The sequence below is a fragment of the Pygocentrus nattereri genome, chromosome 26 (genome assembly GCF_015220715.1).
Source record: "Pygocentrus nattereri isolate fPygNat1 chromosome 26, fPygNat1.pri, whole genome shotgun sequence".
In the NCBI taxonomy this organism is placed as follows: domain Eukaryota; kingdom Metazoa; phylum Chordata; class Actinopteri; order Characiformes; family Serrasalmidae; genus Pygocentrus; species Pygocentrus nattereri.
In genome coordinates, this window is record NC_051236.1 from 22,876,911 (window position 1) to 22,895,000 (window position 18,090).

An 18,090-nucleotide genomic window follows, 5' to 3' on the forward strand; every position below is an offset into this window, starting at 1 on the left:
CTTTATTTACATCTACCCATCTCTCTCCACTGCCTTTCTGTATCCCTCCTCTCCTGTCCTCTGTCAAAATGGCAATTTAAACTATTTCAGACATATTATATTTACTCATTATGTCTGCCCAAAGTGGGCTTTTTCACTAGAAATGGGAAAGTAGTCATTTGGGAGGAGCGTGTAATCTACAGTATGCTTTGCTGCCTTTTTTTTAAGAATATAATTGCTTCCTGAAGTGGCATATCATCTTGTGTTTCACTCTATTATCTCCAGGCCCAGGCTCTGCAGTGTTTCTGCTGTGAAGTGCAGGCCTAATCACCTGAGAGTTGGCTGAGCGAGCAGTATATAATGATGTATACTGTATTTAGTGCTGTAATTCTATACTGTAGATCAGCCTGTGTTGAAGGCATTGAGGCCGATGTATGCCTCTGGTGTCTGCTCTGGCTTCACTTGTACTTTTTCAGGCTGGAGTGTTTACACTGAACTCTCCTTACCTCATTCTTCACACTCATCACCTTCTCCACAGGCTCACACACATAGGCCCATGTGCCGCACCCTTGGACTGTCCTAGTGGGTAAACAATGGCATGCCACGACTGTCCGGAGCGCAGACCCAATCTATCCTCAACAGCACTGTGGCACGATACCGAACTCACACAGACATGGCTGGCAGATATATGACTAGGACTTTGTTGTTGTGGTGACAGAATTCTTTTTTGAGTCCCTGACTTACGCAGCTCATGGCATTCTGAAAGACACCACAGTTTATTCTTCATGGTGTAGAGGGGAGACCGAGGAAACAATGTGCATAATAATACAACAAAAGTTCTTCTGAAGAGTTCTCCCAGGAAATAAAGGACTATAACAGGAACTGCCACTGAAGCATCACACGGTTTATACATGGTTTTCAGAAATGCAGCCTTGGGGGTCCTTGTGGGTCTTTTTATTATACATTTGAGCAGACTTTTAGGAAAATGTTTTACCTAGTTTTTTGTATTATGTAAGTATCTTAAAATAATGTTGCAGTACACAAAGCAGATTTTAGGGAATATCAACAAACTAACTATAAAAATCTCAAATTATTCACAATAGCCACTCTTTCCATTTTTCACCATTTTTTGCATAATTAAACATTAATATGGAAGCCAAGTCATTCAGAGTAGTCTCGTGTGAAATGCTTCACTCTAGATATACAGTTTATATATGTGGCAGTGATTGAAACCAGACATCTGATGTTGTTAGTCCCCTAAAGGCTGTTTAACCATTATCAGTATTATATACAGTACTGTGAAAAAGTCAGAGACCATTTTTGATTTATTTAATTTCCAAGCAAAACTAAAGCTGAAATTTCTCAGGAGGTATTTCTGAGGAGATTGGATATAAAATAAGGAAGGAGAAGTCAGGAAAGTAAAAATAAAAAGTAAAATAAGCAAAAACAGGAGCTTCCAAAACCAAAGGTATGAAAACGTTTCTTATCATAAACATACAAGACCTGGTAGAGCACCAAAACTATCACAGTCAGATAAACAGTACTTAAAGCGTTCATCTTTGAGAGAGAGGAGAAAATCAAGGTCTACTCTTGATTCAGATCTGAAAAATTGTCGGGTGTTTCTGTCCGTCCTTCCACTGTGAGAAGACAACTCAAAACTATGGGTCTGAAAGGATGTGTAGCTAACAAGAGGCCATTACTGAGAAAAGAAAATAGACAGAAAATAAGAAAATCAAATCAAACAAAGAAGCTGCTGGTGTTCTCAAAACAATGGGCTGACCATCCCAGAGTCCAGACCTCAACATCACTGAATGTGTTTGGGATTTCATGGGTCATGAACAAAACATGCAACCAACCTCTAAGACTAACTTTGGAGCTGTGCAAAAAATAAAGGCACAGAATTTATATTTAAAGCATTTGTATAATTGTCTGTTTTTCCTCATGCTGAAAAATGAATATCTTACATTTAATGTTTTATTGGAAAGGAAATCTCCTGCCCATCATGGATAATAAATAAAATTAAATTAACTGTATTTGTGTTGTACTCATCATGACACTTGGTTCCTATCATCAAATTTGGTATGTTTCTGTGCAGTGTGCCATTTCATCAAATTAACTTTGTTTACATCAGGACGAACATGTCATTGCAATTTAAGATTTCTGTTTAAATATTTCAACCTGTGTGCTGCTTTTTCTTAGCAGATAGTTGCTTTACATTGCCCATTAGTTTTCATTCAAGAAGCTGAGTAAAAAAACTACCTGAAGTAACAAGAGAGATGCAATTAAAACGTTTTGGATCACCATGTAAAACTGTTTGCTGATGTTTCAGCTTCTTTTTCAGAATTCCTGACACAGCGATGCTGTTTAGGAGTGCTGCTATACACCTATTAGGACAGTTATACCAGCTAAACAAAAACAAAAATCAATTTACTCTCGCAGTTCTCTGTTCGGGAGTGTTTTGTGGGCTGTGTGTATAAATTAGTTTTGGCATACTGTGAAGGCCAGTGGCCGTCTGTCCTGCTCCTGCACTGTCATCTCTTCCACTGTTTTCCCTCACAGTCCATAAAGGTCAGAGTTTACTGGAACAGTTTTCTTCATCATTCTGACAAAACCAGGAACTTACAGCATCAGACTTAACATAATGCAACTTGGCATTCCAGGAGCGTATGACAACTGTGGGCTAAAGTGACACATGCACAAACATGTGCACACGTGCAAGGAGGAGCTCACAAAGTGTAATCTCCACGCCTCTGTGGGTGAGACTTTTCTTTCAAAATGAGTGAAAAAGCATTAACAAATATTTACATATCCGTAAGCATATCCTTTGCATGTGTTATCACTAACCACTCCATTGCTGAACTGCTGCATGAGTTTGTTTTTTGTTTATTTATCTATTTATTTTTGGCTGCCCAGTGCCCTCGGATAGCCCTTTAAAAACCTGAGCTGGCCTGGTGGCCCGTGTCTGTAGAATGTCACTGTCTGCATGCCTGTCTGTGAGTTGACTCTTAAATAAGAAACACAAAAGCTCTTGGGTCTCTTGTGTTGCAACGGAGAGAGACTGTTGACAGGGTCTGCTGTGGGTACACAGATGAAGATGGAAGAGGTGATGGAAAAACTGAAACAGAGGGTCGGGGGTTTTGGTCAGGGCCAGATGTTGGATAAAAGGGGGATTAGGAGTTGTCTCCATGCTAAAAGTAGAGAAACATATTAAAAAGTTAAGCAGGTAGAGTCTAGAATGTCTGTTTATTCTATGTGTGTGACACTATACATATTAATCGTTAAATCTCATAGTTACTGCTGGCAATAACAAAAGCATGTCATTCGATATCAGTTATATCTCCTCACTGATAATTGAACAAGCAGAGAAATTATGTCCGGAGTGCAGATTCTGAACTTTCATTTGGCACCATGTTTGTGTTTGTAAGTTGAGATTTGTTGTATGGGATGAAAAAGTAGCCTTTGCATTTAGCCAGATGAAAAAAATCAGATCTACAGAATCTCTAAATATACGTAGTTGTAAATGTAACTCACTGCATAACTTATTTTGTGAATAAATAGGTAAGGACATAAATACATTAAAAAGTATAGTAAAATGTAAGTGTCCTAATCTCATAAATGCTAGGATTCTCGTAAAAGCACCACAGCCAAGAACAACAATGTGGAATTTCATGGTTCCAGTTTACAACAGAAATGCTAAACTACTTCATGCTGACTCTTTATTTTTTAATCACTCTTTTTTTAACTGCAACTACTTTTTAATTTTTAACTGCAAGTATTATCAATTTTGAACTTTCTTATTTGCAAGCCACTACTCAAAATTGAACTTACTAAATTGAATCCCTTGAAGCTTTTTCTGCAGTATACAAATATAAAGATTTTCTGCACATTTTCTAAATCGATTATCATTCTGGGTCGCAGGGTGTGTTGGAGCCTATCACAGCAGTCACTGGGCAGAAGGCAGGATACACCCTGAACAGGTCGCCAGTCCATCTTAGAGTTATCCAAATATGTCCTTGTGATTTATATATATATATATATATATATATATCATTATATTATACTGGACATCATAGCCCCCTATAGATTACCTACAGATGTTCAAATCTGAAGTTGTTTCTAAATGGAGACCAGGGCGAGGACAGACATATACACTCACACACACATTCACACCTAGGGACAATTTAGTATGTCCAATTGCCCTGACCACTATCACTATTGAGCACTACCCACTGCACCACCATGCTGCCTAAATATAATGACATTCTTGCATATATAATTGTGTAGGCTGTATTACATTTACATTTAATTTACATTTTCTATCAACCGGCTTGACTCTGCACTTTATCTTACTTTTACGTTTTGATGCAAAAACATAAAAGATTATTTTGTTGGTGCAAAATATCACTGTACACACAATAACTTTCCATCACATTCAGACCATAATTAAACATCTCTGCGTCTGCTTCTGAAATTCCATAAGTAGAAGCGGAGGTATTTGCCCACTTTCCTTCAGCAGACAGGGACAGACGACTGAGGTGCTCTGGAAATGAGGTGAACCGCATCAAGCGCTTCTTTTGAGTTGATTTGATGACAGTTGCTAAGCCACAAGGACCATAATACTCTGTTTGCTTTATAAACAGTTTGATATTGATTGAAAGTTTAACGTGCAATATCTCTGCTTCTTTCAGTGAACTGTGAGAAAAAATAATTCATCTAAAATGACAACATGCTGTGTTGTAGATATACTTTTTGTTGTTGCCAGCTGTAACTGTGACTTTTGAGGGTTAAATATAGTCAGATATCATAATTAAATTAACCAAAATGAACAGTTGAAGCTGTTAAGCACAACACTTTGTGTGTTGGTGTACTAATAGTATTGTTGGCCTTGGTATAGAGTAGGATTGATGATACCTACTCTAGTAATCATATAATGTAGGGCTGGAGGGGTGGGGGGGGAACTTTGTACTGAACTGTGGCTGACATGGGTTCAGATGAGAAGAGCAGAGTGTGACTCCTAAGCCGTGGGGAAATGCTTTGATGTGTGGGGGAAAATGCAGAGTGAGCGAAGTGGAGGGGAGAAAAAATGAATTCAGATCCATCGCTGCCACGGCGCTGAGCCCTCACACATGTGAAATCACATTGCAATACATCAAACCATCACGCATTCTGCATATAAACACATTCACTCATACACATGTACACACAGATGTGATGCCTTTTCCTCCAGGTGTGATGGATTGGAAATGCACTGAAAGTTCACTTTGCAGATTTCCACTGCTGAAAGAAGGCTGGAACCAGTGCTAGAAATGTTCAGTGTTTTATTTAGTTTCTGCTTATGTGAAATGAGTGATTCAAACCATTTCACCTTACATGTACACAGCATAGTCTAGCTATATTTGTCCAGATTCCATGCTCTGTATATATCAATAATATATTGCAATATAACTGCATTACCTGTTAAAAATGTAATTTTGACCTGTTTCAAATGATTACTATATTCAGTTAATGTAATCTGTTTTTTTATGTTGTTTTATATTGCTTGTCTTTAATTAAACATGTGTAATTAAATAATGAAAAAACAAATTCATTTCAAGACTTTTCAACAAGAATTTAACTTAACAAGCACAAAAACTGCAAATCTGCTGTCCACAGTCCATTCTGTTATGATAGATTGTAGGTAAATATTGTGCCTCATACAGTCACTTCTTCCTCTTTCGGCTGCTTCCTTTAGGGGTCGCCACAGCAGATCATCTGCCTCCATCTTGCCCCATCCATTGCCTCCTCTACTTTCACACCAACCATCTCCATGTCCACATTCACTACATCCATACACCTTCTCTGAGGTCTACCTCTTCTCCTTCTATCCGGCAGCTCCATCTCCAACATTCTTTGCCCAATATATCCACTATTCCTCCTCAACACATGTCCAAACCAACTCAACCTGGCCTCTCTGGCTTTATCTCCAAACTGCTCCACCTTCACTGTCCCTCTGATCTGCTCATTTCTAATCTTGTCCATCCTTGTCACTCCCAACGAAAATCTCAGCATCTTCATCTCCACCACCTCCAGCTCAGCCTCCTGTCTTTTAGACAGAGCCACAGTCTCCAAACCGTACATCATAGCAGGACGCACTACTGTCTTGTAAACCTTCCCTTTCACTCTTGCTGCTATTCTTCTGTCACACATCAGCCCTGACACCCGTCTCCACCCACTCCTTCCTGCCTGCACCCTCTTCTTCACCTCTTTTTTGCACTGTCCATTGCTCTGGATGGTTGACCCAAGATATTTGAAGTCATCCACCTTTACAACCTCTACTCCTTGCATCTTCATGTACCTCATACAGTCACTAATCTCACATTTAGTGAAATGGCCAAATGTAAATGGAGCAAAATAAAGGTGGCAAATTTGTATGCATGTAGTAGTCTTCAGAATTCCTTGCTGTCAGCAGCCCCCCTTCCTCCTCCCAAATTAAAACCTATTTAAATCAACATGGCTGACATATTTATTATTAAAACAGCGTATGTTGGCAAAAGATGACAAGTTTATAATTGGATGTATTTCTGCTGGTGATCACTCTGCTTTAATAATGTTCTTGTAATCTGATTACTGTCTTTTTGTGTAATGTTGTGTAACATTTTTTTTTGTATCCTGATTATGTAGTGGTGTTACATATATTCTGTTACTACCCAGCACTGTTTATTGCTCAGTACATACAGTCCATTTATGAAAACTATGCTGTAAACTGTGCCTGTAGCAGATAACCCCACCCATTTATATTGAAGTTCTAAGGGGTGTTTCAACTCAGTGTGCTTTTTGAATGAGGCACATTACAGATCAGCCAGTCAGAACAGAGCACATTTATCTTACATCAGTCTTAAAGGCACATTAGCAAAAATAGTCTATATCATTCTAAGGGATAAAGTACAAAGCCCCTGAGGGGACATGGTGTATTTTTTTTTAGGTAAATATCTGGTGTGCACCAGATACTATCAGGTGAGCACCCAGTACTATCAAGTGAGCTACAGATACTACACTATATTTCCTAAAGTATTCACTCACCCATCCAAATCATTAAATTCAGGTGTCACGTTTGCAAGTCCAGATGTGAAATATACTCGCTACTAAATATTCCGCAGTCAACTGTCCGTGGTATTATAACAAAGTGGAAGTGATTGGGAATGATAGCCACTCAGCTACGAAGTGGTAGGCCATGTAAAATGACAGAGTGGGATCAGCGGATGCTGATGCGCATAGTGCGCAGAGGTCACCAACTTTCTGCAGAGTCAATCGCTACAGACCTCCAAACTTCAAGTGGCCTTCAGATTAACTCAAGAACAGTGTAGAGAGCATTCATGGAATGGGTTTCCAAGACCGAGCAGCTGCATCCAAGCCTAACATCACCAAGCACAATGCAAAGCGTCAAATGCAGTGGTGTAAAGCGCGGCCACTGGACTCTAGATCAGTGGAGACATGATGAATCACGCTTCTCCATCTGGCAAGCCGATGGATGAGTCTGGGTTTGGTGGTTGCCAGGAGAACGGTACTTGTCAGACTGCATTATGCCAAGTGTAAAGTTTGGTGTAGGGTTGTTTTTCAGGAGTTGGGCTCGGCCCCTTAGTTCCAGTGAAAGGAACTATTAATGCTTCAGCAGATCAAGAGATTTTGGACAATTTCATGCTCCTAACTTTGTGGGAACAGTTTGAAGAACTTGACTGGCCTGTACAGAGTCCTGACCTCAACCTGATAGAACACCTTTGGGATGAATTAGAGCGGAGACTGTGGGGAAGGCCTTCTCATTACACATCAGTGTCTGACTTCACAAATGCACTTCTGGAAGAACGGTCAAAAATTCCCATGAACACACTCCTAAACCCTGTGGAAAGCTTTCCCAGAAGAGTTGAAACTGTTATAGCTGCAAAGGGTGGGCCAACATCATATTAAACCCTATGGATTAAGAATGGGATCTCACTGAAGTTCATATGTGTGTGAAAGAAGATGAGCGAATACTTTTGGCAATATAGTGTGTTTGAGCACCTGATACTATCAGATGAGCACCAGATACTATGTGGTGAGCACCCAATACTATGTGCTGAGCACCCAATACTATCAGGTGAGCACCAGATACTATGTGGTGAGTATTAGGTTTTAGGGTCACGACAGGTGGCACAAGAATAAATAAAGCGACTTAAAGATGATAAGATGATACGTAAGCTTATTTGTTCAGGCAGCTATAAAAACTTTAATTATATACCAATTTGTCCCTTTCAATGAGATTTAGCTTAATGTAGGCTGCCTTTTCTATATACAGTTAGGTTTGCATTGTTCTTTATGCAGTGCATGTTTTTGCATTAAAACTATACAAAAAATAGACAAAAATGAGCAAGTGGGCAAAATGTCTTCAAGTTTAAGTGACAAAGATAACTTCGCAAAATGGATAAATGATTCGATCAGGTGGGTTACTTTCCATTTTGGAAAAGTAAAAGGAGCACAGACAGATTCACCACCTCATTCAGCAACTGGGACTTTTTACATAATTTATAGCTGTATATAGCAAAGGCAGCCTACATGTAGCTATATCTCATTAAAAGGGACAAATCTGTGAATTATTAAGATTTTTTATGGCTGTCTGAACAAGTAAGCTTACCTTAACTAAATTTGTTCTTGTGCCACCTGTTGCCAGTGAACACTGACACTGTTTATGTATATATGTATTGTTTTTCTTACCGCATAGTATCTGGTGCTCACTTGATAGTTTTGGGTGCTCACCTGATAGTATTGAGTGCTCACCACATAGTATCAGGTGCTCACTAGCTGGTATCAGGTGCTCACCACATAGTATCTGGTGCTCCCCATATCATTTTGGTGCTCACTTGACAGTATTAGGTGCTCATCTGATAGTATTGAGTGCTCACCACATAGTATCAGGTGCTCACTAGATGGTATCTGGTGCTAACCACAAAGTATCTGGTGCTCACATGATAGTATCTGGTGCACACCATATTTTTACCTAAATACACCATGTCCCTCCAGGGGCTCCCTAATAAAGAGAGGTTGGAAAGGGTCATTTCCAGATAAATTATGACTGTTTTTGATAAATACAACACAGTCATAGGGCTCATGTTGTGTATTTCCATGAATGGTGCTAGAACCATTCCATACCTTAGTTTGATAATCTGCAGCCCGGCTCAGAGCTCTGTTGCCTGGTAGCCAGCTATCACCAATTGCCATCATGTCTTATGAATACAACATGGATATGACAAACAACCTAATGTGATCTCATTGCCGTCTCTCTCTCTCTCTCTCTCTCTCTCTCTCTCTCTCTCTCTCTCTCTCTATCTCTCTCTCTCTCTCTCTCTCTCTCTCTCTCCCTCTCTCTCTCTCTCTCTATCTCTCTCTCTCTCTATCTCTCTGCTTCATAGGAATTTTTACAAATCATGGACTAATCAGATCTGCATTCTCCATGGCAGTAATTCACTTATGGCTTATTTTTTTCATCTAGAAGCCCATGACTTTGGCTTTTTTGGCAACAGAGCACTTTCTATGAAGCACAATTGCAGCTTTTACCTCGCTGAACCGCTTGAACTTGCTCCCGTGGCATGACTCAAAGCCAAGCGAATGATTTGATAATTCGGTAATGAGAATTATGGTGGAGCTGATTGGGTTAAGAGGAGAGAGCAGCACCACTGTCCCATTCTGACCATGCCAGAGAGCTTTCATCTTTTCTATTAGATTTCAATGAAGATCTTTCTTAGAAAATTATTACGATCATGTGACATTGTTCCTTTTTCCACTTTTGTTTATAAGGTCTATTATCTTGAAGTAGCAACAAATGACTGAAGCAATGAAGTGAAGCATATCAAGCGTCTGTTGAGTTGATTTGACAACAGTTGCTAAGCCGTGAGAATGTTAACGTTTAGTTTGCTTCAACTTCAGTGATCCAAGTCAGTTTTACTGTCTAACAATTGGTTGCTTTAATAATGTGTGTGTGCTTGTATATCTGTGTGTATTTCTACATATCGCTGCTGTCGGAATGAAACTGTCGGCATTTTGTTTTTGTGACAAGGTAACAGAATTCAGACGCGAGCAGATCGCGATAAAAGTAGAAGTCAAAAAGGGACAAGACAAAATGGTAATCGAGAGACAGGCCAAAAAGTCAAAACACGGATCAAAAAGACAAATCAAAGGTACAAAAAGGGATAAGGCACAAAGTCGAAAAATAGGTAATCAAAGCAGGGGTCAAAAACGCGAAACAATGGCAGTCAGATATAAACACTCAGTCGTTCACAGGAAACAGTACTTGGCAACAAATCTAATCTAAGCCCAGGCTTATATACTACCCCTAAAAGTCATATGACATTCTGCACAGCTGAACCTGGTTAGAATTCCAGAGATAGGAGTGCAGACACAAGTCAGAAGTTACGTGAGTTCCTATAGTCACCTGCGTAGTGGAGTCATCGTCGGACTCCGATTGTGGCTAAGTGGACATATGATCTCTCGTAGTGATCTGGAAAATGTTCGGGAGTTTGTTGGATGTGACAGTTCTTCCGTTTTTGTCATAATTTGAAAATATCTGCTGCCCTTTACATGTGTGTGAATTTCATGATGGACCCAAAGAAATGACTTATGTTAGAAGTAAAGTATGTTTTTTTCCTTCTCCTGTACAGTTACCATTTTGGAGGCTTTGTTCTGACAGCAGCAGTATGTGTGTGTGAGTGTGTGTGTCTATGCTTGCGTGCATTAGCAAGTGTTGATAAGCAGTAAGTGGGGAATCATTCTCTGTAATCAAATTTACTATCCAATTCACAGCTACTGCTATGCACGCTAGCTTTTCATTGACCAGCGCTGAACATTCGGTGACCGTAACTACAGTCTGCTAAGGTTTGACCTCAGAACCACAAAGAATTATAATCAAGATAAACCTCAGAAATATGTTCATGGTTTCACTTTATTGTCCTGCCATTTGTGAGTACGGACTTAATGAGCCATGTTTGAAATTGGATAACATGTTCATGCTTCTGGTGATGGTCTTGTGCTCTAAGGCTGAAACACTTTATGAACAGATGCCTTAGACAATTTTGATTGATCAATATCGAAAATAGGATATGGGTACAAGACACCTGCGTAAGCCTTTCATGACCACCGGCATAAATATACATGAACATTTATAAATGTTTAATAAACTAGGTGTCATTGGTTGTAAAGTGTTGCATTTATTCATTTTGATGCAAAGCTGAAATAATATCTGTGTCAGGTAACATTGATATTTTTATGATATTATTTTCATGACACTTTCTGGCTTGAAAAGACAGACTTTGTGTCTCAGTGTCACAGTATGTTGATAATATGGCATGCTGAGTCAGGTTGGTTCGGCATTATATGAATGTGAAATCTCTTTGAGATCTTATTGGCCAAAACAAATTTTTCCCTTTTTCCATAACCCAATTTAGCTTTGCATGTCAACGCTTCATCTGTAAGACTTTCTGAACAGTCAGTCCATCTGTAAGACTTTCTGAACAGTCAGTCCATCTGTAAGACTTTTTGAACAGTCAGTCCATGAGCAGCAGAAAATGATCAGCTGTGGCAGGTTTGGCCTATGAGGCTGATGACCCTTACCTAATGGGTCAAAGCGATGAGTCGTTTCTAGGCTTTCAGTCTATGTAAGACCTACAGTCCTGACCCCTCAAGCCAGTCTGACATGCCCTAATCCTGTCTGAATAAGGTTTTTGTCATGTAACTTCTCTAACCACATTTTAACCAAAAGACTCCCAGATGATTCAACCCAGTGCAAGGCTTGTGGAGGTGAGGGGTCTGACCAAAACTGAGCCCTCTGATTGGAGATGGGTTTTCAAATATCCAGCATAAGGTGTTAGATAAAGCCTGAGTGGATCAATAATGCTGGACGAGACAGATTGTGGGGCCTGAATTTGACAGTGAATTCAATTGACAGGCATGGTTGAAGTGCAAGGTTGGCGAAGAACGGAGGGGCAGGCTAAAGCCTGATTGATGAGGTGAAGAAGTCTCTTAGCATGGGATGGAGCCAGGCATTGATAAATGCATCTACAATGTGAGGATCAAGCCTGGCAAGAGGAAGCAATCCATTTGGGCAAGGATTGAAAAGCTAGAAGATGGGCATCCACGGTGAAGATGATTAGAAACATACAAAATATATGGAGCTGTGTTGACTTTTAAGTTGAACCAGTACATGGGATTCACTGAGGAGACAGATTTGATCAAAAGGGGTTAGTTTCTCGCTTGGCTGTGCTTCTGTGCAGTAGGAAAGAGCAGATAATATGGAAAAGCAGTGTGCCAATCAGAGCCAGTATCATCAGCAATATGAGCTATATGAGTCTAAATACTAAGAATGCTGGTATAGTTGGACAGGCTTTCTTACAAATATAAAATGCGTTCATGATTACATATGGACGAAAAACAGTCACCAGTCTGGGATCATTTTCTGCTGAGAATGGAAAATTTAACATTGTGCCCATTTCATAATACCCTGGGTCACGTTGCTGGTTCCCCTTAGTGTGCTTCAGTAATACCTTCTGACATGTTGGTATGACTTAAAAGTAGTTTCACAGTGACTCTTTCTGTAGAGAGCTCTGGTGTAGAGCTGCCAGCACTGTTTTCCATTTCTAACAACCCACTGATTGATCTGCCACTATTATTAGTCAGGGATGTCCAGAAGGCCTAGGGTGACTTTTTTATTAAAACATTGGTCCCACCTATTGGACACCAAAACGTGATTGGAGAAAACAATTCCGTTTGAAGACATTAACCTGTTTTTCTGTCCAGAGCTGAACAATAAAACAGAAGCATTACTACAATACTTGCAGAGTTTTAAGTACAAACATGATTTTTTTGAAGAAAAAAATAACAAAAGAATACAGACAAACTTTTTTAGTTCCCAGAAATGAGCAGGCCTTCTTTCAAGGCATGGTACCCTTCTGATAATATAACAAAAATATCATAATATCTAACACACACAAATGATCTAAGCTGCTTTTCCTCCTTGCTGGAGCCTGTCCCAGCTAGCATAGTCAGCTACTTGCAGATATTATTCAGTCGTGATTGTTTACAGCCACTTTAAAATTGGCTTAAATAAGCCTTTTTTATCATATAGCCATTCAGTGTTTTAGTATTATTCATAATACCCACACTCATATTGTGATGTAATATATCATAGTATCAACAACATATCATCATATTCTACACCACTCCCGGTAAAGTCTTTTCCCTGTAAATCCGTAGAACTTTTGTCTAATCCAGCTGAGCTTTAACAACTATATGTCACTCCAAAAACACTGAAGCAATGGAGAGTAAAGAGAGAAGCTGGGAGCTGTAGATCTATCTAAAGATCCAAAGGACAGCCAATGCAAATAAAAGTTCATCTAACTTTTAAATGTATTATCCAGGGTGTTTTATTGTCCTATTTCGTATTCATGTGTTAGATGGTGATCTGCTGGCCTCAACCATGTTTTACACTGAGTGTTTGCATCCTGAAGCTTTTCGCTGTTTGCAGATGAAGCTGCAGGTCTACAAACTAATCACGTTTAGCAAGGGAGAAGGTCATCAACACAGCTTAATGGGCTTTTCATCTCACTGGAAGCCGATGATGGAGAAACTTTACAATTAGTCAAGGGGCTCCGATCAATGCTGTAACAATTTAGCTGCTGGGGTCAGTTGCGTCTTACGCTGGGGTGGAGGAGGAGGACAGGAGAAGATTGACGAATTCAGGAGGAAGGGAGGAAGGTGGTAAACTCTGCAAGGATTTCTTTCATTTCTCGAATGTTGTTTTTCTGTTTTTTTTTATCCATCTTTCATCTGTCCTCTCTTTTGTTAAAACTGTAGGTCTGTAGTTGTTTGAACAGACCCATCCATCCATCCATCCATCCATCCATGAACAGACCCTTTTTATGCATTTAGGGAGCCCAATATAGTACCACTCAAAAGTTTGGACGCACCTGATTGAATTTATGTTTTAAAGATAAGATTGCATAAATACTTGAAATTTGTTTCTGCAGAAATGAGTAGTGGAGCCCATAGATTTGACTAGCTTTTACAGTTCCAGGTGAAAGTTTGAGTAGGTTATACCTTATTGATCCTACAAGGGAAATGAGTCATTTTGCTGCCTAACTATGCCAAGCCTCGGAGCAGCGCAGCAACACTAACACAAGAGTACTGCCTGCGGTAGTGCTATTCCCAATAGCACAACCATGTTTACCCAGTCCGTCCTGGGATTTGTACCCACAACCTTCTGGTTTTACCTGAAATAATATGTGCTTTTCATAATCTAAAGATAGGTTGATATCTATGTATGATGAGTGCTCAGCAAGTGTGGAGAGCCTGTCAAAGAAGCATCCCAAGCTGGTTTTCATGGCAGTACTTGAAAGAATGGGGGGGGGGGGGGGGGCTACTTAGAATGATCTTCAATAAAAGACTTCCATTACATAATGTCATATTTTATTTCATAGCTTTAACGTCTTTAATAGCATTCTAAAATGAAGAAAATGGTAGAAAAAAGGAAAACACATCTATGATGTGCCCAAACCTTTGATCGTATTTGTTATCCATGTATATGTAGATCTGTACAGTTTGTCAAAATCTGTCTGACATGCACATTGACCCTCCTAACCCAAACCATTCCATTTCCTAAAATATAGGACTGCACCATCTAGTGAAGGCTCTTTGTTGGTCCTTATCTTTATCATCATTTGTTCTTGCAAGGTTGCAAGCGCAGAGTTTGGACAGAGGTTAGGTCTTTTGTAAACCATATCTGTGTCAGGTGGAAATAAACTACTATACTGTTCAGTATCCTATGATACAATACAGTACACTACACTGCACAATGTGTCAGCCATTTGATTGGCTGGTTAAATTGTAGTTGTCATTCCTTTAGCCTTATGACCTGAGCATGCTATGCCATGCTGCAATGCTCCAAGCAGTTCAGAATGATGAGATAGCAGGCTTTATTTGCAGTGAAGAAAGCATGTGCAGCCTATTATACAGACATATTTTAAAATAATTTCAGCTTTCTTAGCTTCTTGGTCATTTACTTGTTTGAAGTACCGTCTGTTTTCTATAGCCCTGCTATTAAACAACCATGTGTAAATCTATAGTTATGTCCTAACCATAAATTAAAAGCCTTCCATCTGGATTGCATGAGAGAATGGTCAGCCTCTTACACCTTCTCAATATATCAATATGCCTTTATAATTTCAGCATAATCAAGGCCCTTTAAAATTCCTGCTGTATAATTGCGGTCTTCCAAGCTACCATTACCTGATGCAGTGGATTATTGATTGGTAAGCTTCCAATGAAAGTTCCAGTCTTTATGAACTCTGTCACTAGATCAGAGTCCCTAGTGGACCAGGGCTGGACAGTAAGTGATCGCTCAAAGTGGGTTCCTAGTCTTTGAAGATGAATAATGAGTGTCTTTGTAAATACTTAATTTACCAATAGCTTACAGTCAATTAAACATCTCTAAACTGTCTCTAATCCTATTCCTAATCTTAACCTCATCCCAAAACCTAAACCCCATCCTCACTCTGGTCTGTACCGTCATTTAAAAATCACCTGATGATTTATACATCTGAAGATAATCTTTATGGGGCTATAATGTGCGATCCAAATAAAGTGTGACCTGATTTCGAGAATATATCAGTGCAGGTGCCAGAGAGCAACATCACTTCTGACATATGAGCTGTTTCTGCTTATTGAAATGCTTCTAAAAGCTCCCTCACAGAAAGTTGTTATATGAAATGTTTACAGAGGCCTGCCCGTTGCCTGATAAAGTTTTGGCAGACAGGTATTTGCAAGGTGTTGTAGGGCAAAATAGTCCCACCTAAAAAAACATGTTTTTAGATTTATATGTAGGTTCACTGGCCATTTTAGATATTAAATACAAAGTCCATATTTGTGTTGAAGACATTGTGATCCCTGGTTCCTGTTACCATCACTATAAAGAAATCAGAGCCTATAGGTTGCTCTATGATGTGTCAGTTCATTTCTTTGCATAATTTGTTGTCCCACCTTCAACCCATTCATCAAAGATCAGGACCCCCACAGGAATACCACAGAGTAGGTACTATTTGGGTGGTGGATTATTCTCAGCACTGCAGTGACATGGTGATGGTGTGTTAGTGTATGTTGCACTGGTATGAGATCCGACACAGCAGTACTGCTGGATTTTTTTAAACACTCACTATCCACTCTGTTAGACACATCTAACTCATGCACTTTGTAGATATAAAGTCAGAGATGATATCTGTTGCTGCACAGTTTGTGTTGGTCATCCTGTAGTCCAGTGGTCACAGGACCCTGTTGGCTTGATATTTTTCATTCTCAGTTGAGCAGCGACACTGAGGTGATTAAAAAATCCAGCAGCACTGCTGTGTCTGATCCACTCGTACCAGCGCAATACACACTAACATGTCACTATGTCAGTGTCACTGCAGTGCTGTGAATGATCCACCACCCAAATAATACCTGCTTTGTGATGGTCCTGTGGGGGTCCTGACCATTGAAAAACAGGATAACAAAGTATAGAAATCACATAGACTACAATTTGTAATTGCAGACCTACAAAGTGCAACTATATAGTAAATGGAGCTAATAAGATACAAGGTAGGTGTATCTGATTTGTTGGAATCTGCAAATGCCTATAATGCTTCTAGATTTATCTGCAGCATCTGAGATTTGGTCAAGATCAGATTTGTGATCAGTATCACAGAAGTGAGTTGTAAGAATTAGACAAATATGTACTGTGCAGCCCTAAAGAAGAACTTGTAAGATGTCTATAATTAACCATTCTGTCTCTCTCTCTCTCTCTCTCTCTCTCTCACACACAGACCCAGCTGCAGTGGACTGTGAGCAGTATGACTTGTCTGTGTTGGCGGATGCTCTGAGGTTTTACCTGCAGGAGCTGCCGTGTCCACTCATCCCTGCTGTGGTCTACAGTGAGCTGGTCTATACTGCTCAGGGTAAGCAGTCCTCTTTGAATGTTTTGAAAGATATAGAGGAAATGGGACTCTTAACAGCTGTGCAAGACCCGGTAGACCACCAAAACTGTCATCATCAGAAAAACAGCTTTCATCTTTCAGAGAGAGGAGAAAATCAGGCTCCACTCTTGCTTCAGGTCTGAAAAAATCCACAGGCGTTTCTGAAAGAAAACAGACAAAGAATTTGCTAATCAAAGAAGCTGCTGGTAGGACCATGGAGTGACCACCCCAGAATGGACACCTCAACATCACTGAATGTGTTTGGGGTTACTTGGATGGCCATTTGTAATTGTGCTTAATGATGGTTTTGGCAGGAAATTGAGTAAATGACGGATGGTGTTTAACTTTTGCACAGTGCTGTATGTGTTAAATAAAGCCTGGGAAGAGCTGTGTAAACACGGTTATAAAGCTAAGATGTTCATTTTTTTCTTTATTTCATCTCCAAATTTGGTAAACATGAAAGTAATAAAATAGGTTAAAGAAATATATAAAGTGCTTCACAGAGTAGCCATGCTCATAGACATGGCAGTCATACTTAGTGCACATTAGATTGTGGCACATGGGCTGCACAGGCAGAAATAAACTAATAGTCTGTGTGTCCTGTTCAAAATCACATCACTCCATATCACACTGTTCAGTCAGCAGAGGGTTTGTGTGTGTGTGTGTGTGTGTGTGTGTGTGTGTGTGTGTGTGTGTGTGTGTGTGTGTGTGTGTGTGTGTGTGCATGTGTGTTTTAGCGGGGGTGCTAGCATGCTTGAGGGTGAGATAACACCATTTCTCTCTAACCTTGTTCGGACTTACTCCCACAGAAACCAATGCGCACACACACACACACACACACACACACAAGTGCACACACATCTGACTTCCTCTTAGTCTCGTCTGATTGCTCCTGAGCATGGCCTGATTTCAATAGGACAGACTGGAGGGAATTATGTAAGCCCTGTTCTCTCAGCAATACCTCATGATGATGACTGCTCTGGCCTAGATCTCAGATTTTGGTCTCTGAATAGATGATGGTGCATTTATCTAAAATGATCATGGCCCTATAATCATCATTATCGATAATTATTGAAATGTTACTAACACTATACTGAAGGGTAGGATTCGT

At 39.8% G+C, this 18,090-nt stretch overlaps 1 protein-coding gene across 2 annotated transcripts in view; it reads left to right on the plus strand.

Moving 5' to 3' along the window:
* pik3r3b (phosphoinositide-3-kinase, regulatory subunit 3b (gamma)) overlaps positions 1 to 18,090 on the plus strand; it is a 234,074-nt gene that overhangs the window by 89,940 nt on the left and 126,044 nt on the right. For both annotated transcript variants that reach the window (XM_017721440.2, XM_017721447.2), the window contains exon 5: positions 16,830 to 16,961. In XM_017721440.2, coding sequence (XP_017576929.1) covers positions 16,830 to 16,961 — 132 coding nt within the window. The remainder of the gene's footprint in view (positions 1 to 16,829; positions 16,962 to 18,090) is intronic.